The following is a 21,623-nucleotide window of genomic DNA, read 5'->3' on the forward strand; positions in this document are numbered from 1 at the left end:
GATCTGGGAGTCAATGGAGCCTATCCATGTACATGTGCTCTTAGATCTGGGAGTCAATGGAGCCTATCCATATACATGCTCTCTTAGATATGGGAGTCAATGGAGCCTATCCATGTACACGCTCTCTTGAATCAGGGAGTCAATGGAGCCTATCCATGTACATGCGCTCTTAGATCTGGGAGTCAATGGAGCCTATCCATGTACATGCTCTCTTAGATCTAGGAGTCAATGGAACCTATCCATGTACATGCTCTCTTAGATCTGGGAGTCAATGGAGCCTATCCATGTACATGCGTTCTTAGATCTGGGAATCAATGGAGCCTATCCATGTACATGCGCTCTTAGATCTGGGAGTCAATGGAACCTATCCATGTACATGCACTCTTAGATCTGGGAGTCAATGGAGCCTATTCATGTACATGCGCTCTTAGATCTGGGAGTCAATGGAGCCTATCCATGTACATGCGCTCTTAGATCTGGGAGTCAATGGAGCCTATCTATATACATGCGCTCTTAGATCTGGGAGTCAATGGAGCCTATCCATGTACATGCGCTCTTAGATCTGGGAGTCAATGGAACCTATCCATGGACATGCGCTCTTAGATCTGGGAGTCAATGGAGCCTCTCCATGTACATGCTCTCTTAGATCAATGGAGCCTATCCATGTACATGCGCTCTTAGATCTGAGAGTCAGTAGAACCTATGCAGGCAATGCTCTCTTAGATCTGAGAGTCAGTAGAACCTATGCATGCAATGCTCTCTTAGATCTGGGAGTCAATGGAGCCTATCCATGTACATGCTCTCTTAGATCGGAGAGTCACTAGAACCTATGCATGCAATGCTCTCTTAGATCTGGGAGTCAATGGAGCCTATCCATGTACATGCGCTCTTAGATCTTGGAGTCAATGGAATCTATCCATGTACATGCGCTCTTAGATCTGAGATTCAATGGAACCTATCCATGTACACACCCTCTTCGATCTGGGAGTCAATGGAGCCTATCCATGTACATGCGCTCTTAGATCTGGGAGTCAATGGAGCCTATCTATGTACATGCGCTCTTAGATATGGGAGTCAATGGAGCCTATCCATGTACACGCTCTCATGAATCAGGGAGTCAATGGAGCCTATCCATGTACATGCGCTCTTAGATCTGGGAGTCAATGGAGCCTATCTATGTACATGCGCTCTTAGATCTGGGAGTCAATTGAGCCTATCCATGTACACGCTCTCTTGAATCATGGAGTCAATGGAACCTATCTATGTACATGCACTCTTAGATCTGGGAGTCAATGGAGCCTATCCATGTACATGCTCTCTTAGATCTGGGAGTCAATGGAGCCTATCCATGTACATGCGCTCTTAGATCTGGGAGTCAATGGAGCCTATCCTTGTACATGCTCTCTTGAATCAGGGAGTCAATGGAACCTATCCATGTACATGCGCGATTAGATATGGGAGTCAATGGAGCCTATCCATTTTTTTTTATCAAACCGTTTTTATTGCAGATCCAATCACAAAGAATGTCAAACAGGAGAAGTATCATTAGTGCAAGATCCCCCCTCTCGTTATCACGTCCCCACCTATTGTACACAGCCTTTCAGCCCACAACCCGGAGGTCGGGCGGCAAAGATCGCGAATCGGTACAATCCTCACAATCGGCAATCACTGTACGGTGCATGTGGGGGGATCCGCTGTCTGCTTTTAAGTTTCGACCCAACTTCCCCCCCACCTTGTAGTGTCTATAACTGAGCATCTCAACTACACTACTGGTAAAAGATTCCCCCCGTTCCCTTCACGTCTTCCCGTCCCCCCCAAGTGTCACCAATCGCTCCCGGTCAGGAATGTGGGTCTATAGGACTGCAAACAGGAGGTCTTAAGTGTCTACTGCGTGAGTGTGACTGGTGCTGGTACTGTCATCCCGTGTTCGTTGGTGGCATCAGTTGTCGCGTCTCTTTCATTCTCCCCCTCATCTAATGTGCCATCTCGCAGCGCTTGCACTAAGAGTTCCCATTCCATAGCCGCCTCCAAGGCCCGCTCGTCTGCTCTTCTACGTGCCAACTGGTACCTAATCGTGCTCTCGCTCGCCACCCATTTAAAGAACTCAGCGAGCCATCTTCGATGTGTCGGGCCTGTTTTCGATTTCCACCCCTTTGTCAATTCCCGTTTGGCCAAGAGGAGGCCCATATCGATGAATCTGCTCGACACCTTATTTTTGGGTGTGTGCGGAAACCAGTGTAAAATGCTGACGGCCGTGGTATATTGAAGGTCCCTGTCTGCAACCTCGTTCAAAGTGTCGCCAATGTCCCTCCAGTATTCCTGTAGGTGGGGGCACTCTCGGAGCATGTGTGTCAGATCCGCTCCCAGTGTATTACAGCGTGGGCAAGCGGCCTCTTCCGCCCCAAAGTATTTCTGTATTTTATTCGGAGTAAGGTAGGCCCTGTGGAGAATATAAAAGTGGATTAGCTGGAAACGTGCGTTCCTCATGCTCTTCCTAGCCCGTCCCACCAGTTGCATCCACGTGGTGTCAGGGATCTCCATATGTAAATCTAATTCCCATTTGGCCTTCAGAGTAGTCCGCGGCTGCAGTGTTTCCCTCAGCATTCTCGAGTATAGGCACGTGACCGCCTTATAGGTGCCTGCCGACATCATAATGTACTGGCAGGCCTGGGCTGTTGGCGGCTCCTCGAGCCCCTTACCCCAGTGCCCCTGCATGGCCCGCACTACTGCCGCATGCAATAAGTAGTCGCCTCGTGGGAGGTCAAAACGCTCCTGCATGCGTCTGATATGGGACCAATGCTCCATCTTCGAACAAGTCTCCCACCACCTGCAACCCTGCCTCCTCCCAGCCCTGCAAGTGCGACCAATCCCCTCCGTGCGGGAGTGCCGTCAGCATGCCCAGAGGGATCTCGGGCGCGTATGGGTGTTTAAACCCCGCACGCCTCGACGAGCGGTTCCAGCACAGGCGGAGAGTTCTCTCCTCTGAGGACAGGCCTCTGAGTGGTAATCTCTGCCGCAGGGCTATGAAGGCTAGCACATGTCGGGGGATGCCGCTGTCTCGGTCGTGCTCTGGACCGCGGTACACTCTCGCAATTTCTTGCGTTAGGGTCTGGAGCTGGGCCGCCAGGTAGTAGAGCTCAAAGTCTGGGACAGCCAGGTCTCCCTCGTCCTTCGGGCGGATCAGCGTGGACAGTGCAACTCTTCGACTGCCCGTGCCCCACAAAAAGGAGATAATCATTGATCGCAGCTGTCGAAAAATCGCAGCCGGGATCCAAACAGGCAAAGTCCGGAAGTAATACAGCAATCGGGGTAAGGCTATCATCTTGAGCAGAGATACGCGGCCCGTTACTGATAGCGGGAGAGTGGCCCAGAAGGACATATTGCCTTTTAAAGAACGGATACAGCGCCCGACGTTTCCACCTAACATGTCTGCCTCTCCATGGTAAATATGTACTCCTAAGTATTCCAAGCAGTCCGGCTCCCATCTAAGTAATGGCCGGAGGAAGGGCTGGATCTCATGCTTACGTAGGGGAAACAGGCAGGTCTTGGCCCAGTTAACCCTCAGGCCAGATATCTCCCCGAAGCGCGTAAGGAGTCTTTCCGCTCCCGAGACCGCCTCATTGGCGTCTTTTAAGAAAAGGAGGGGGTCATCCGCGTATAGCGAGATAAAATGGCGAGTTCCACTGTGAGCCAGGCCCTCATAGTAGTCGCCTCTCCTAGCCATCGCCGCAGGAGGTTCCACCGCCAAGGCAAACAGCAGTGGAGACAGCGCGCAGCCCTGCCTGGTGCCGCGGAGCACTTCAAATTGGTCCGATATCAGGGTGCCCACTCTCACTCTCGCTTTCTCCTCAGTATATAATACTTTCATCCATCGTATGTAGCCCTCCCAGAGCCCAAAGCACCGCAGCACCCTATAGAGGTACGCCCACTCCAGGCTGTCAAAAGCCTTCTCTATATCTACGGCCAATACCAGGGGAGCTCTTGCCTCCGGCGGTGGGCTGCTCAATAGGCGGGTCAATCTCCTGATATTGTGGCTAGTGTTGCACTTGGGAATGAACCCGGATTGGTCTTTATGGACCAGTGTCTGCATGTGTTGCAATAGTCTGTTGGCCAGCACCGTGCTCAGAATCTTATAGTCGGTGGTCAACATTGACAGCGGACGGTAGGACGCAGTGTCGGTACTCTCCCCCCGCCGTTTCAGTAGGGGAATCATTACAGCTTCGCGCATGGAGCATGGTAGTCGTCCCTTAACCTTAGCTTCGGCATAAACGGTTTGAAGCTGCGGGCCTAGTTGATCGATGTAACGCCCATAGAACTCATTCGGTAGTCCGTCCAGACCTGGGGTCTTATTACGGGCCATTCGCTTCACCGCGCCCCTGATTTCCGTTAGCTCTATCGGGCCACCCAAGTCTTTCGCCTGGGCCTGGTCTAAACGCGGCAGTTGTAGGTCCTCTAGGAAATCAGCTATATCCCTCTCTTTGTCACCGAGTTCGCTCTTATATAGTTGTTCATAATAGGTCCTGAAGCTATCTAGGATTGCCGACTGCGTGGTGCGCATGCGGCCTTCCCCCTCTGAAATGGCCAGAATTGGGTGGCTGCGTCTGGCGGGGTTGGCAAGCCAAGCCAGCAGGGTCCCCGCCTTGTCTCCCTCAGCGTGCGTTTTCACTAGATAAGTCTTATAATCATAACTGCGAAGGCGTTCCAGTTCTACCGCCACCGCCTCTCTCGCCACGCAGAGGTCCCCCTGGAGGTCAGGCTGGTCTGGGCGCGCCAGCTCAACCTCCGGCAGCTTGCGTTCTGCTCTATCCAAGTCATCTAACAACGTTTTGCGGGCTCCCACGAATTTTCCAATACAGTGCCCTCGTATTACCACCTTAAGGGCGTCCCATTCCGTGGCTCTGGAGTCGGTGGACCCTTCATTCTCCATAAAATATTGATCGATTCTGTCCGCCAACGCCTCACGGAATGGTGGGTCCTCCAGTGTGTCTGGTTGGAGCTGCCATGTCGGGACCTTAGAGATTTCAGTCATCCAGTCAAGCGATAATAGCAGGGGGTTATGATCCGAAATCGTGCGCGCTAGGTATTCGGTGTGGGCTACTGCAGGGAGCACAAGCGTCGAGCACAAGAAGGTGTCTATACGAACGTGGAGGTCGTGGAGGCTGGAGTGGAATGAATAATCGCGCCCCATTGGGTGCTGTGTGCGACAAGCATCAGTTAATCCCCACTGTTCCTGCCAGTCAAATCTGCACTTCGCCAGTCTGCGTACTGGGGACGAGTGTAAGGGAGGGTGCGACCTATCCATGTCAACATCTACCACCGAATTGAAGTCCCCCCCCAACAGAACGGGGCCTGCAAGGTAGCTAGCCAGTTCCCCAGAAAGCCGCGCAAAGTATGCAGCCTGGTCTACATTGGGCACGTACGCGCTGCAAAGCACTATGTGGCGCCCTCTGAGGGTTCCCTCCACCGCCACAAATCTCCCTTCTGGATCCCCCACCTGCCTAGTGACCTGGAACGGGGTACCCGCCCTTACCCAAATTAAGGCCCCCCTAGCGAGGGCCGAGTATGTAGTATTAAATAAATGTCCCCTCCACCTGCGCTGCAGTGCTATTCCCTCTTGTTTCGTCAGGTGCGTCTCCTGTAGCAGCGCTATATGAATCCCCCTGCGGACTAGATATGCGTGTATCTTGTGGCGTCTGGTCATGGTATGCAGCCCTCTCACATTCCAGGTCACACACTTAATCATTCCTGTATTAGTCATTATCCCATGCAGTGTGGTACAGTGCAATATATCTGCATCTCCGGTCGCTTATGATGACACATCCCTTCCTCCCCGCAAAACCACCCCTCCTCCCCCCTCCCTCAACTGTGCCTCGGGCTACCCCAACTGCCTCGGGCCCCCCTCCCTCCCCCAGAACAGGGCCTAACTGTGCTAGAGTCGCTCCCATCCAAACCAAGTGTGGGCAACTGTGCCCTTTTACTCCCCTAATCCGCAGTCTGCACTGCGGAGGCCTTATGGGCCCTAAGAGGCGCGAACTGGCTACGGGTTCTTGAATCTCAGTCCCATTCCCCCGCCTCCAAAACAGTGTTACTCACAACATTATCGTCCAAGAACTGTCTGCTCCGGCCGCTAAGTCAGCCAAGTTCCATCAGCAAAGGGTAGTACTGGGACGGCAGAGCACTCTTAGCCTTCGACAATCTCCCCCGAAGATTGCGGTGTGATCTCCGGGCCTTTCGTGCTGCCAAATTCTAATAGTTCTGTTTCTGAGTCCGTTGCCCGGGCCTCTGAGCCCGAGGCCTGCTCCGATTGAGGCAGGACGGCACCCGATAAGTCAATAACTGCCTGTAGTGCGGCCTTCCGTTCACTCTCCGTCTGCGAGACCGTTGGTTTCCCAGTCTTCCGTTTGCGTCCCCGCATCCTTCGAGATCTTCTCAATGGTTGTTGCAGCCGCTCTTCTTCCTCTCTCATCCTTGCCCCATCTGTTCCAGCTTTGTATGTGTCCCACCAGGCCCATGCGTCCGCTGAGGTAGAAAAGAACAGGGACTTCTCATCTACCACCACCCTCAGCCTGGCCGGAAAAAGTAGCGAGTACTGCAGGCCCTCCGTCCTCAGTTCTTTTTTGATGGATAAGAAAGAGGCTCGCAATTTTTGGGTCTCGAAGGTGTAATCCGGGAACAACGTCACCCTGCGATTGTCCACTTGGAAGGGGCCTACCATTCTCGCTCTTTGCAGGAGCCAGTCCCTATCTTTGTAGTGTAGTAATTTGATTACTACTGGTCGAGGTGATTGTCCCGGACTGGGTGGTTTGGCTGGTACCCGGTACGCCCTTTCGATGGTGAAGAAAGGAGAGAGTCCCTCCAGTGCCACCTCCATCTGCAGCCAGGTAGTCAGATAGTCCACAATGTTAGGGCCCTCTTTTTTTTCCAGAAGGCCCACGAGGCGTACATTGTTGCGTCTGCTGCGGTTTTCTGCATCCTCCGCCCGCCGCTCGAGGGCTTGTATTCGATCTAGGGCTTCCGTTAAACGGCCTTCCACGGATTTTTGCGCCGGAACCATCTCTTTCAGGGTTACTTCCGTATTCTTGACTCTGTCCGACAATTTCCCGTGGTCCGCTCGCAGTAGACCCAGGCTCGTGGCCACTTGAGCTATGTCCTGGTGCAGGGCGTCTTTTGTGGCGGTGATAGCTTCTAGGATTCGGTCCTGCATCTGTTGTAGGTCTGGCGGGGTCGGTAGTGTATCGTCAGGAGCTTCTGAGCTAGTGCCCCCTTCCCCCTTCGGGCTTTTGGGTTTCCCCATTCTGCACTATTACTCGCGGTCCTGGGCCTGTTCCACACCGAGGGCGGTAGTTGGCACGCGTATCAGCAAGGTAAGCAGCTCGCGGTCAGTAGGGGCCGAAAGGCCGGTGCACGCAGGAGCAGTCGGGGTTCCCACTCAGGGCCTCAGTCCCATCGCAGTCCTCTGATGGCCAGGCCCTAGTATCTTGTCACCCTCCTCTGGGCAGCTCCCCGCGCCCAAGTCGGCGTTCGTGGAGGCAAGGCAGCATTCAAGGTGTGCGCGCAATTGTCCGCTTCCCGGTGGCCGTTGCGTGCAAGCACCAGAGGCTAGCGCCAGAGGGGTCCCCCAGTGTGTCACTCACCAGTGTCGGCTCTCTGCCGCCTCTGCCGACCCGGTCTGGGCCCTCTCAGTGATGGATAACGAGAAGGGGCAGTCCACGGGGGCCCCGGTGCTATGCAGTGTGCGGCACCCCAGGCAGGGCTGACAATCCGGGGGGTTCGCCAGCCGGCGCCGGCCTACCAATTGGGCTTCCTCTCCTCCAAACGGAGACGCGGGGGCCCTTCACGCTGTGTGCGTTCCCCGCTGTGGAGCTCGTGTCTGCTTGGTGGGGTCGCTAGGCTGGTGTCCCCAGCGTCTCTAGTCTCAGGCAATGGCAGTGCTGAGCGGAGCTGAGTCAGCCCGTCCTCGTGGGTCTCGGCTCCAGAGACCCGCGTCGGTGCTCCCCTCTCCAGCCGGTCTCGAGGCTTCCACGTGGCCCCCTCTGCCCCCGGCCGCCCCAGGCCGCCGAAAGCCGGGGCTCCGAGTCAACAGCTGCCCGGGCGGGGAGGAGCAGCACCGGTGTGTTCACAGAGCGCAACGCGCTGCCTTCGATCCGGAGCGTCGCCGCGGGCGAGGGCCTCTGCTTGCTGTTGGCGCCCCTGCAGCCCTCGTAGTTCAATGCACCCAGGCAGCCAGGGAGGCGAAGAGCATGGCTCAGCCCGGTTCGCAGTGCTTCCGGCCACCGCAGGCCCTCCGAAGCCGGGACGTCGATTTGTCCTCCCCTGGGCGGGGAGGAGCCTCGCTGGGGCCGCGAGGTGGTGATGAGCGCAGCTCCAGGTCAGGGGTTCCAGCGGCAGCCGCTCGCTCCTCCGGTCTTCGCCAGGTGCCGGATCAGCTCTTGCTGGCAGGTCTCAGGGGTGGATGAGCCGGTGGAGTAGCGATCGGCACATCACAGTTCACGGGATTGCCGCCATCTTGCGATCTGGTAGTCCGAGTCTCCATCGCCGGTCCGTCCCCTTTCCAGCGCCAATTGCAGCCCGCCGCCTCAACCGTAGCAGGCTCAGGAGTGTCTTCTGGGCTCACCCGGATTTCAGCGGGGATCCCAGAGCTGTGGCAGGAGAAAAGGACGGATTATCGGGCGGGGGGTCGGGAGCCCTGTTAGGCTGCGACCATCTTCGCCAGCTGCAAGCCCCGCCTCTCCCAATGGAGCCTATCCATGTACACGCTCTCTTGAATCAAGGAGTCAATGGAACCTATCTATATACATGCGCTCTTAGATCTGGGAGTCAATGGAGCCTATCCATGTACATGCTCTCTTAGATCTGGGAGTCAATGGAGCCTATCCATGTACATGCGCTCTTAGATCTGGGAGTCAATGGAGCCTATCCATGGACATGCTCTCCTAGATGTGGGAGTCAATGGAGCCTATCCATGTACATGCGCTCTTAGATATGGGAGTCAATGGAGCCTATCCATGTACATGCGCTCTTAGATCTGGGAGTCAATGGAGCCTATCCATGTACATGCGCTCTTAGATCTGGGAGTCAATGGAGCCTATCCATGTACATGCGCTCTTAGATCTGGGAGTCAATGGAGCCTATCCATGGACATGCGCTCTTAGATCTGGGAATCAATGGAGCCTATCCATGTACATGCGCTCTTAGATCTGGGAGTCAATGGAGCCTATCCATGTACATGCGCTCTTAGATCTGGGAGTCAATGGAGCCTATCCATGTACATGCGCTCTTAGATCTGGGAGTCAATGGAGCCTATCCATGTACATGCGCTCTTAGATCTGGGAGTCAATGGAGCCTATCCATGTACATGCGTTCTTAGATCTGGGAATCAATGGAGCCTATCCATGTACATGCGCTCTTAGATCTGGGAGTCAATGGAGCCTATCAATGTACATGCTCTCTTAGATCTCGGAGTCAATGGAGCCTATCCATGTACATGCGCTCTTAGATCTGGGAGTCAGTAGAATCTATGCATGCAATGCTCTCTTAGATCTGAGAGTCAGTAGAACCTATGCAGGCAATGCTCTCTTAGATCGGAGAGTCACTAGAACCTATGCATGCAATGCTCTCTTAGATCTGGGAGTCAATGGAGCCTATCCATGTACATGCGCTCTTAGATCTGGGAGTCAATGGAGCCTATCCATGTACATGCGCTCTTAGATCTGGGAGTCAATGGAGCCTATCCATGTACATGCTCTCTTAGATATGGGAGTCAATGGAGCCTATCCATGTACACGCTCTCTTGAATCAGGGAGTCAATGGAGCCTATCCATGTACACGCTCTCTCGAATCATGGAGTCAATGGAACCTATCTATGTACATGCGCTCTTAGATCTGGGAGGCAATGGAGCCTATCCATGTACATGCCCTCTTAGATCATGGAGTCAATGGAACCTATCCATGTACATGCGCTCTTAGATCTGGGAGTCAATGGAGCCTATCCTTGTACATGCTCTCTTGAATCAGGGAGTCAATGGAACCTATCCATGTACATGCGCTCTTAGATATGGGAGTCAATGGAGCCTATCCATGTACACGCTCTCTTGAATCAGGGAGTCAATGGAACCTATCTATGTACATGCGCTCTTAGATCTGGGAGTCAATGGAGCCTATCAATGTACATGCTCTCTTAGATCTGGGAGTCAATGGAGCCTATCCATGTACATGTGCTCTTAGAACTGGGAGTCAATGGAGCCTATCCATGGACATGCTCTCTTAGATCTGGGAGTCAATGGAGCCTATCCATGTACATGCGCTCTTAGATATGGGAGTCAATGGAGCCTATCCATGTACATGCGCTCTTAGATCTGGGAGTCAATGGAGCCTATCCATGTACATGCGCTCTTAGATCTGGGAGTCAATGGAACCTATCCATGTACATGCGCTCTTAGATCTGGGAATCAATGGAGCCTATCCATGTACATGCGCTCTTAGATCTGGGAGTCAATGGAGCCTATCCATGTACATGCGCTCTTAGATCTGGGAGTCAATGGAGCCTATCCATGTACATGCGCTCTTAGATCTGGGAGTCAATGGAGCCTATCCATGTACATGCGTTCTTAGATCTGGGAATCAATGGAGCCTATCCATGTACATGCGCTCTTAGATCTGGGAGTCAATGGAGCCTATTCATGTACATGCGCTCTTAGATCTGGGAGTCAATGGAGCCTATCCATGTACATGCGCTCTTAGATCTGGGAGTCAATGGAGCCTATCCATGTACATGCGCTCTTAGATCTGGGAGTCAATGGAGCCTATCCATGTACATGCGCTCTTAGATCTGGGAGTCAGTAGAATCTATGCATGCAATGCTCTCTTAGATCTGAGAGTCAGTAGAACCTATGCAGGCAATGCTCTCTTAGATCTGAGAGTCACTAGAACCTATGCATGCAATGCTCTCTTAGATCTGGGAGTCAATGGAGCCTATCCATGTACATGCGCTCTTAGATCTGAGATTCAATGGAACCTATCCATGTACACACCCTCTTAGATCTGGGAGTCAATGGAGCCTATCCATGTACATGCGCTCTTAGATCTTGGAGTCAATGGAGCCTATCCATGTACACGCTCTCTTGAATCATGGAGTCAATGGAACCTATCTATGTACATGCGCTCTTAGATCTGGGAGTCAATGGAGTCTATCCATGTACATGCTCTCTTAGATCTGGGAGTCAATGGAGCCTATCCATGTACATGAACTCTTAGATCTGGGTGTCAATGGAGCCTATCCTTGTACATGCTCTCTTGAATCAGGGAGTCAATGGAACCTATCCATGTACCTGCGCTCTTAGATATGGGAGTTAATGGAGCCTATCCATGTACACGCTCTCTTGAATCAGGGAGTCAATGGAACCTATCTATGTACATGCGCTCTTAGATCTGGGAGTCAATGGAGCCTATCCTTGTACATGCTCTCTTGAATCAGGGCGTCAATGGAACCTATCCATGTACATGCGCTCTTAGATATGGGAGTCAAAGGAGCCTATCCAAGTACACGCTCTCTTGAATCAGGGAGTCAATGGAACCTATCTATGTGCATGCGCTCTTAGATCTGGGAGTCAATGGAGCCTATCCATGTACATGCTCTCTTAGATCTGGGATGCAATGGAGCCTATCCTTGTACATGCTCTCTTGAATCAGGGAGTCAATGGAACCTATCCATGTACATGTGCTCTTAGATATGGGAGTCAATGGAGCCTAGCCATGTACACGCTCTCTTGAATCAGTGAGTCAATGGAACCTATCTATGTACATGCGCTCTTAGATCTGGGAGTCAATGGATCCTATCCATGTACATGCTCTCTTAGATCTGGGAGTCAATGGAGCCTATCCATGTATATGCGCTCTTAGATCTGGGAGCCAATAGAGCCTATCCATGTACATGCTCTCTTAGATCTGGGAGTCAATGGAGCCTATCCATGTACATGCGCTCTCAGATATGGGAGTCAATGGAGCCTATCCATGTACATGCGCTCTTAGATCTGGGAGTCAATGGAGCCTATCCATGTACATGTGCTCTTAGATCTGCGAGTCAATGGAGCCTATCCATGTACATGCTCTCTTAGAACTGGGAGTCAATGGAGCCTATCCATGTACATTCTCTCTTAGATCTGGGAATCAATGGAGCCTATCCATGTACATGCGCTCTTAGATATGGGAGTCAATGGAGCCTATCCATGTACACGCTCTCTTGAATCAGGGAGTCAATGGAACCTATCTATGTACATGCGCTCTTAGATCTGGGAGTCAATGGAGCCTATCCATGTACATGCTCTCTTAGATCTGGGAGTTAATGGAGCCTATCCATGTACATGCGCTCTTAGATCTGGGAGTCAATTGAGCCTATCCATGGACATGCGCTCTTAGATCTGGGAATCAATGGAGCCTATCCATGTACATGCGCTCTTAGATCTAGGAATCAATGGAGCCTATCCATGTACATGCGCTCTTAGATCTGGGAGTCAATGGAGCCTATCCATGTACATGCGCTCTTAGATCTGGGAGTCAATGGAGCCTATCCATGTACATGCGCTCTAAGATCTGGGAGTCAATGGAGCCTATCCATGTACATGCGCTCTTAGATCTGGGAATCAATGGAGCCTATCCATGTACATGCACTCTTAGATCTGGGAGTCAATGGAACCTATCCATGTACATGCGCTCTTAGATTTGGGAGTCAATGGAGCCTATCCATGTACATGCGCTCTTAGATCTGGGAGTCAATGGAGCCTGCCCATGTACATGCGCTCTTAGATCTGGGAGTCAATGGAGCCTATCCATGTACATGCGCTCTTAGATCTGGGAGTCAGTAGAATCTATGCATGCAATGCTCTCTTAGATCTGAGAGTCAGTAGAACCTATGCAGGCAATGCTCTCTTAGATCGGAGAGTCACTAGAACCTATGCAGGCAATACTCTCTTAGATCTGGGAGTCAATGGAGCCTATCCATGTACATGCGCTCTTAGATCTGGGAGTCAATGGAACCTATCCATGTACATGCGCTCTTTGATCTGAGATTCAATGGAGCCTATCCATGTACATGCGCTCTTAGATCTGGGAGTCAATGGAGCCTATTCATGTACATGCGCTCTTAGATCTGGGAGTCAATGGAACCTATCCATGGACATGCGCTCTTAGATCTGGGAGTCAATGGAGCCTCTCCATGTACATGCTCTCTTAGATCTGGGAGTCAATGGAGCCTATCCATGTACATGCTCTCTTAGATCTGGGAGTCAATGAAGCCTATCCATGTACATGCTCTCTTAGATCAATGGAGCCTATCCATGTACATGCGCTCTTAGATCTGGGAGTCAATGGAGCCTATCCATGTACATGCGCTCTTAGATCCGGGAGTCAATGGAACCTATCCATGTACATGCGCTCTTAGATTTGGGAGTCAATTGAGCCTATCCATGTACATGTGCTCTTAGATCTGGGAGTCAATGGAGCCTATCCATGTACATGTGCTCTTAGATATGGGAGTCAATGGAGCCTATCCATGTACATGCTCTCTTAGATCTGGGAGTCAATGGAGCCTATCCATGTACATGCGCTCTTAGATCTGTGAGTCAATGGAGCCTATCCATGTACATGCGCTCTTAGATCTGAGATTCAATGGAACCTATCCATGTACACGCGCTCTTAGATCTGGGAGTCAATGCAGCCTATCCATGTACATGCTCTGTTAGATCTGGGAGTCAATGGAGCCTATCCATGTACATGCACTCTTAGATCTGGGAGTCAATGGAGCCTATCCATGTACATGCACTCTTAGATCTGGGAGTCAATGGAACCTATCCATGGACATGCGCTCTTAGATCTGGGAGTCAATGGAGCCTATCCATGTACATGCGCTCTTAGATCTGGGAGTCAATGGAACCTATCCATGTACATGCGCTCTTAGATTTGGGAGTCAATGGAGCCAATCCATGTACATGCACTCTTAGATCTGGGAGTCAATGGAGCCTATCCATGTACATGCGCTCTCAGATCTGGGAGTCAATGGAACCTATCCATGTACATGCGCTCTTAGATTTGGGAGTCAATGGAGCCAATCCATGTACATGCACTCTTAGATCTGCGAGTCAATAGAGCCTATCCATGTACACACTCTCTTGAATCAGGGAGTCAATGGAACCTATCCATGTACATGCGCTCTCAGATCTGGGAGTCAATGGAGCCTATCCATGTACATGCGCCCTTAGATCTGGGAGTCAATGGAGCCTATCAATGTACATGCTCTGTTAGATCTGGGAGTCAATGGAACCTATCTATGTACATGCGCTCTCAGATCTGGGAGTCAATGGAGCCTATCCATGTACATGCTCTGTTAGATCTGGGAGTCAATGGAACCTATCTATGTACATGCGCTCTTAGATCTGGGAGTCAATGGAGCCTATCCATGTACATGCACTCTTAGACCTGGGAGTCAATGGAGCCTATCCATGTACATGCTCTCTTAGATCTGTTAGTCAATGGAGCCTATCCATGTACATGCGCTCTTAGATATGGGAGTCAATGGAGCCTATCCATGTACACACTCTCTTGAATCAGAGAGTCAATGGAACCTATCTATGTACATGCGCTCTTAGATCTGGGAGTCAATGGAGCCTATCCATGTACACGCTCTCTTGAATCAGGGAGTCAATGGAGCCTATGTATGTACATGCGCTCTTAGATCTGGGAGTCAATAGAGCCTATCCTTGTACATGCTCACTTAGATCTGGGAGTCAATGGAGCCTATCCATGTACATGCGCTCTTAGATCTGGGAGTCAATGGAGCCTATCCATGTACACATTCTCTTGAATCAGGGAGTCAATGGAACCTATCTATGTACATGCGCTCTTAGATCTGGGAGTCAATAGAACCTATCCATGTACATGCGCTCTTTGATCTGAGATTCAATGGAGCCTATCCATGTACATGCGCTCTTAGATCTGGGAGTCAATGGAGCCTATTCATGTACATGCGCTCTTAGATCTGGGAGTCAATGGAACCTATCCATGGACATGCGCTCTTAGATCTGGGAGTCAATGGAGCCTCTCCATGTACATGCTCTCTTAGATCTGGGAGTCAATGGAGCCTATCCATGTACATGCTCTCTTAGATCTGGCAGTCAATGAAGCCTATCCATGTACATGCTCTCTTAGATCAATGGAGCCTATCCATGTACATGCGCTCTTAGATCTGGGAGTCAATGGAGCCTATCCATGTACATGCGCTCTTAGATCCGGGAGTCAATGGAACCTATCCATGTACATGCGCTCTTAGATTTGGGAGTCAATGGAGCCTATCCATGTACATGTGCTCTTAGATCTGGGAGTCAATGGAGCCTATCCATGTACATGTGCTCTTAGATATGGGAGTCAATGGAGCCTATCCATGTACATGCTCTCTTAGATCTGGGAGTCAATGGAGCCTATCCATGTACATGCGCTCTTAGATCTGTGAGTCAATGGAGCCTATCCATGTACATGCGCTCTTAGATCTGAGATTCAATGGAACCTATCCATGTACACGCGCTCTTAGATCTGGGAGTCAATGCAGCCTATCCATGTACATGCTCTGTTAGATCTGGGAGTCAATGGAGCCTATCCATGTACATGCACTCTTAGATCTGGGAGTCAATGGAGCCTATCCATGTACATGCACTCTTAGATCTGGGAGTCAATGGAACCTATCCATGGACATGCGCTCTTAGATCTGGGAGTCAATGGAGCCTATCCATGTACATGCGCTCTTAGATCTGGGAGTCAATGGAACCTATCCATGTACATGCGCTCTTAGATTTGGGAGTCAATGGAGCCAATCCATGTACATGCACTCTTAGATCTGGGAGTCAATGGAGCCTATCCATGTACATGCGCTCTCAGATCTGGGAGTCAATGGAACCTATCCATGTACATGCGCTCTTAGATTTGGGAGTCAATGGAGCCAATCCATGTACATGCACTCTTAGATCTGCGAGTCAATAGAGCCTATCCATGTACACACTCTCTTGAATCAGGGAGTCAATGGAACCTATCCATGTACATGCGCTCTCAGATCTGGGAGTCAATGGAGCCTATCCATGTACATGCGCCCTTAGATCTGGGAGTCAATGGAGCCTATCAATGTACATGCTCTGTTAGATCTGGGAGTCAATGGAACCTATCTATGTACATGCGCTCTTAGATCTGGGAGTCAATGGAGCCTATCCATGTACATGCTCTGTTAGATCTGGGAGTCAATGGAACCTATCTATGTACATGCGCTCTTAGATCTGGGAGTCAATGGAGCCTATCCATGTACATGCACTCTTAGACCTGGGAGTCAATGGAGCCTATCCATGTACATGCTCTCTTAGATCTGTTAGTCAATGGAGCCTATCCATGTACATGCGCTCTTAGATATGGGAGTCAATGGAGCCTATCCATGTACACACTCTCTTGAATCAGAGAGTCAATGGAACCTATCTATGTACATGCGCTCTTAGATCTGGGAGTCAATGGAGCCTATCCATGTACACGCTCTCTTGAATCAGGGAGTCAATGGAGCCTATGTATGTACATGCGCTCTTAGATCTGGGAGTCAATAGAGCCTATCCTTGTACATGCTCACTTAGATCTGGGAGTCAATGGAGCCTATCCATGTACATGCGCTCTTAGATCTGGGAGTCAATGGAGCCTATCCATGTACACATTCTCTTGAATCAGGGAGTCAATGGAACCTATCTATGTACATGCGCTCTTAGATCTGGGAGTCAATGGAGCCTATCAATGTACATGCTCTCTTAGATCTGGGAGTCAATGGAGCCTATCCATGTACATGTGCTCTTAGATCTGGGAGTCAATGGAGCCTATCCATGTACACACTCTCTTGAATCAGGGAGTCAATGGAACCTATCTATGTACATGCGCTCTTAGATCTGGGAGTCAATGGAGCCTATCCATGTACATGCTCTCTTAGATCTGGGAGTCAATGGAGCCTATCCATGTACATGTGCTCCTAGATCTGGGAGTCAATGGAGCCTAACCATGTACATGCGCTCTTAGATCTGGGAGTCAATGGAGCCTATCCATGGACATGCGCTCTTAGAATTGGGAGTCAATGGAGCCTATCCATGTACATGCGCTCTTAGATCTGGGAATCAATGGAGCCTATCCATGGACATGCTCTCTTAGATCTGGGAGTCAATGGAGCCTATCCATGAACATGCGCTCTTAGATCTGGGAGTCAATGGAGCCTATCCATGTACATTTGATCTTAGATCTGGGAGTCAATGGAGCCTATCCATGTAAATGCGATCTTAGATCTGGGAGTCAATGGAGCCTATCCATGTACATGCGCTCTTAGATCTGGGAGTCAGAAGAATCTATGCATGCAAGGCTCTCTTAGAGCTGGAAGTCAGGATCGCCTGAGGGTAGAACCAATACATGTACACGAACTCTTAGGTCTGGGGCCAGCTTAATGCATTCTGGGTGTTGTCATCTCACTTTGCTTTCACTGAAGTCATTAGACTACACACCTGAAGACTATGATATGTAGGTGAAAAGTTCAGGACTGGAGGCACTGTCTGTATTGACTTGGAAGTCGATAATCACCCTCGACTGGAGGCACTGTCTGTATTGACTTGGAAGTCGATAATCACCCTCTCTGGGAGTGAGGGTCTCTCTGGGAGTGAGGGTCTCTCTGGGAGTGAGGGTCGATCTGGGAGTGAGGGTCACTCTGGGAGTGAGGGTCTCTCTGGGAGTGAGGGTCACTCTGGGAGTGAGGATCTCTCTGGGAGTGAGGGTCTCTCTGGGAGTGAGGGTCTCTCTGGGAGTGAGGGTCGATCTGGGAGTGAGGGTCGCTCTGGGAGTGTGGGTCGCTCTGGGCATGAGGGTCTCTCTGGGAGTGAGGGTCGCTCTGGGCGTGAGGGTCGCTCTGGGAGTGAGGGTCTCTCTGGGAGTGAGGGTCTCTCTGGGAGTGAGGGTCGATCTGGGAGTGAGGGTCGCTCTGGGAGTGTGGGTCGCTCTGGGCATGAGGGTCTCTCTGGGAGTGAGGGTCTCTCTGGGAGTGAGAGTCGATTTGGGAGTGAGGGTCGCTCTGGGAGTGTGGGTCGCTCTGGGCGTGAGGGTCGCTCTGGGAGTGAGGGTCGCTCTGGGAGTGAGGGTCGCTCTGGGAGTGAGGGTCTCTCTGGGAGTGAGGGTCGCTCTGGGAGTGAGGGTCTTCTTAGGGTAGAACTAAACAATGAAGAAATCAATTTCTCCTACTGAAAAAAGAGAACAATTCATAAAGCTAATTAACCATTTGAAGGCTCCCTTCTCATAACTGAGTAACAATGAAAAGCATTTCTTCTATTTGAAAGCCGTTAACTAACCTAATAGACAAAACTGACTATCAATGCTTAGGATACAGATGCAAAACACTCCAACTTTACTCCTGCAGAATAAAATATAAACTGCATAACCACACGAGCTGTACATTTGAACAAAGTGGTAACAGTACTTAACAAGCGCCTCAAATAAAGACGAGCAGGAAACTAAATAAAAGATAGTGCCCCAAAACGAACAGATAAGCACCAAAGTGTAAAGATACCAGTATTTCGGCAATGCTTGGGAGAAAACAAATGACAACAAGGAGGGGCAAACAGGAAAGATTAACCACTAGCAAGCAAATCTTTTTAAAGGTCAAAGGAAGTAACGCATAAAAAGGCAACGGGCGAGCTGTAAGCCCACAAAGTTTATACAACATGTCTCGAAGAGACTGTGCCAGCGATGACTTGGCTCGACGTAAAAAATGTACTTGTGAGAAAAATATTGTTGGTTCAAAATTACATGTAGGTTCAAGATGAGAAAAGCCACTTGTAGGTCACAGGGTTAGCTGGTTTTCCTAACGGTGGAGAGAATGTTTCTAAATCTACAAAATAGAGTAGGAAGAAAAAAAGGGATCAGCGTTATATTCATGCAATAAACTACAATGATCGAAATGCACAGTTTCACGGAAAATAGTAAAACTCTACCTCATAGGACAAGGTCGCTAATGTATATTTCAATTAATCTAACCATTGTAGTCAATGGGAAACTATTTAGCCAGGAAAGTTTGAATTTTAGGGGCATTTTTATATGCTATGGTATTTTAGGAAGAACACGGAAAAGAAGACTACAAAAATTAGCGGAAAATTATCTTTTTATAGGTGAATCAAGGGCAGCTTCACTTCACAGGTGAGAAACTTTCTATGTTGTACAAAGAGCACCCCGGATATACCATTCTGATGGGTCGAACAGCTACCAGAAGAACTACAAAACTCCCAGGACACTGGCCAGAAATTTAGGACTTCTACCTAGAGAGAACCTCTGGGGAGGCCTAAAAGGGATTTACAATGTGCATGAAAATATTTCTAAAGACTACATTAATGAGGAAAATAGTTATGGATGATATTAGAACCTTGAACTGCTTTCAGACAGGCCGGAATAAAGGCCTACGCAAAACTCTAGAATGTACTAGTAGATAAAGAAATTGAACAAAGGAAGAAACCTCCCAACTCCAAGACTGCAAAAAGAGAGAATTTAAAAAGAAATACTTCTGCCCTATCCTTTTCAAGCCTACTTTCAAAACATATATTTTATACTGATCATAGGAACCAGATACGTTTATAGATTAATTAAAACTTTGTTAAAAACAGCAGTTTTCAATTAACTGTTTTTAAGTAAATACCATGATTCAATTGTAATCTCCTGGAGAAATTGCAAAGCCTTTTCCTTTTGCGCCGCTGAGGATTCACTCAAAAAAGGAAAGACAAGTACAGGCCATGGACATGTGTTAGCCTCAAAGGGACAATGGGGCTTATTAGCAAGAACCTCGTTAAAATGTCCTGCACATCTAATCACGGCTTCTATTGGAATTCTATAACGCATATTAGCAAGCCCATTATCTCCGTTTTAGCAGCAGTTTCCTGCGGCTAAAACAGCGATCATTTTAACGGGGTTCTTGCCAATATGCCTCAATTTTTTTGCTTAGGGGGCTAAAGCTATTGTATCCGATGGCTGAACCACAGAAGGTTCTGAGACACTTGTGAAGGCAGGGTCCACTTAGGAACCCTGTCTCGAACCCTCTTACACAGGATCTTCACAGACACTCGTAAAGTCATACATTGTGATGGAGGCTGTAAGACAGTGTGCACAGTGGATGAGGACAGCCCCAATTCCCTTTTTTTTAGGTTTAACTAGAGGTTTGTGTAGGGTGTGTGGGGGAAGAGGAGGAAGAAAGAAGGAGGTACCACTGAGGAACATATGGAGAGGAGATGGACCGTGTTGGCCAAGAGGAGCGTGGCGAGGACAAGTGTACTTAGGTCTTTAAGAGTGAGTAAATGGATGGAATGAGAGTGTAGGAGCTGTGTCATGAGTGAAGACCCAGGAAGGAATGAGTTAAATTAAGAGCCTGTTCAGAAAAATAGATAAGGGTTGGAAGAGGAAAAGTACACGGACTTCTCTCTCCCAGATTTCAGATTCAGGATCTGGAAGTGCCCTAAAGTCTTGTACTCTCTCCTCCATGACAAGATTATGTATTGAATATGTCTGATTTCAACTTGGTTAGAGTACCTTATAAAATGTATATTTTACTAAAGTTTAGGTGGAGTCAAAAAGCATCTATCCACTGCTTACTTCGTATAGTGGAACCAAGTCTGCAGAAAAATGTCCTTCTCGCTTTGTTTGTGCGGCAGATATTCGTACCCAGTCCCTGTATAATGCGCTTTGCCCACAAGGCTTGGGTTATCTCAGGCTGACGTTTATCCCTTCTCTTCCCACAGGTCCAGTTTTTGTCATCCTGATGATGCTCGCCAGCCTCAACAGTTGCACCAACCCTTGGATCTACACCACCTTCAGCAGCAGCGTCTCCAACGACCTCCAACAAATGTTCTGCTGCATTCGCAGGGGCCTCAGGAAGAACTCCATCCCTGAAGAATCTTGCTTCACCGGCACCTCCACTGTACCGAAGGACTCGCTGTACTGAGGAAAGACGCAGACGCGTGGAGAACGTTGGCATCAAATGCAAGCGAGCTTCCTCTCCGGAGGACCAGACGGAAAACTGTGCATAAGACTGATCTCAACAGGGCACGGAGAACATTTGAGAGACTGAGGGGAGAGACCTAAAACGTCCAACAATTGGAAGACCATTGGCACTGGGGGTGAGCCTCCAGTGAGTGAGGTCTGCTGGCAGATGAAGATGGCCTCAGACTTCTCTTTCTGTGTTGAGGTTGTGGATTTCTGGTGACTAAGACATGCAAAGACCTCATAAGTGGCACTGATACGTCCACTTGTACCTGAAGAACCTGGGTTTGGCCGAGAGGAACCGCGGACTCCGACATGAGTCATCATAGACCGTTGTGACAATAAGGTTCCTAAGCTGCAATGTGAAATATCTTATCCAATGCTAGGCCATGCACCTTCATCTCTGCTGTCTATTGGAGGTATTCGCTTCCCATCTGTGAATGGAAGACCAGCCACCCACAAGCCAGAGTGCATCTTCTGCGCTTTGGTTTGCTCTTATCTTTTAAGGAGAGTCCCATGAACATGGGGGGCACATTTCCCTCTCTTAAACATTAGATAGTCCT

General features: G+C 49.8%; 1 protein-coding gene across 1 annotated transcript in view; it reads left to right on the forward strand.

Moving 5' to 3' along the window:
• Positions 1 to 21,365, forward strand: part of AVPR2 (arginine vasopressin receptor 2) — a 66,559-nt gene extending 45,194 nt beyond the window's left edge. Inside the window, exon 3 of the mRNA XM_086940239.1 lies at positions 20,820 to 21,365. Within this exon, the coding sequence (XP_086796365.1) occupies positions 20,820 to 21,022 (203 nt within the window). The 3' untranslated portion in view covers positions 21,023 to 21,365. The remainder of the gene's footprint in view (positions 1 to 20,819) is intronic.
• The last annotated feature ends 258 nt before the right edge of the window (positions 21,366 to 21,623 follow it).

This window comes from Lissotriton vulgaris, chromosome 10, assembly GCF_964263255.1.
Source record: "Lissotriton vulgaris chromosome 10, aLisVul1.2, whole genome shotgun sequence".
In the NCBI taxonomy this organism is placed as follows: domain Eukaryota; kingdom Metazoa; phylum Chordata; class Amphibia; order Caudata; family Salamandridae; genus Lissotriton; species Lissotriton vulgaris.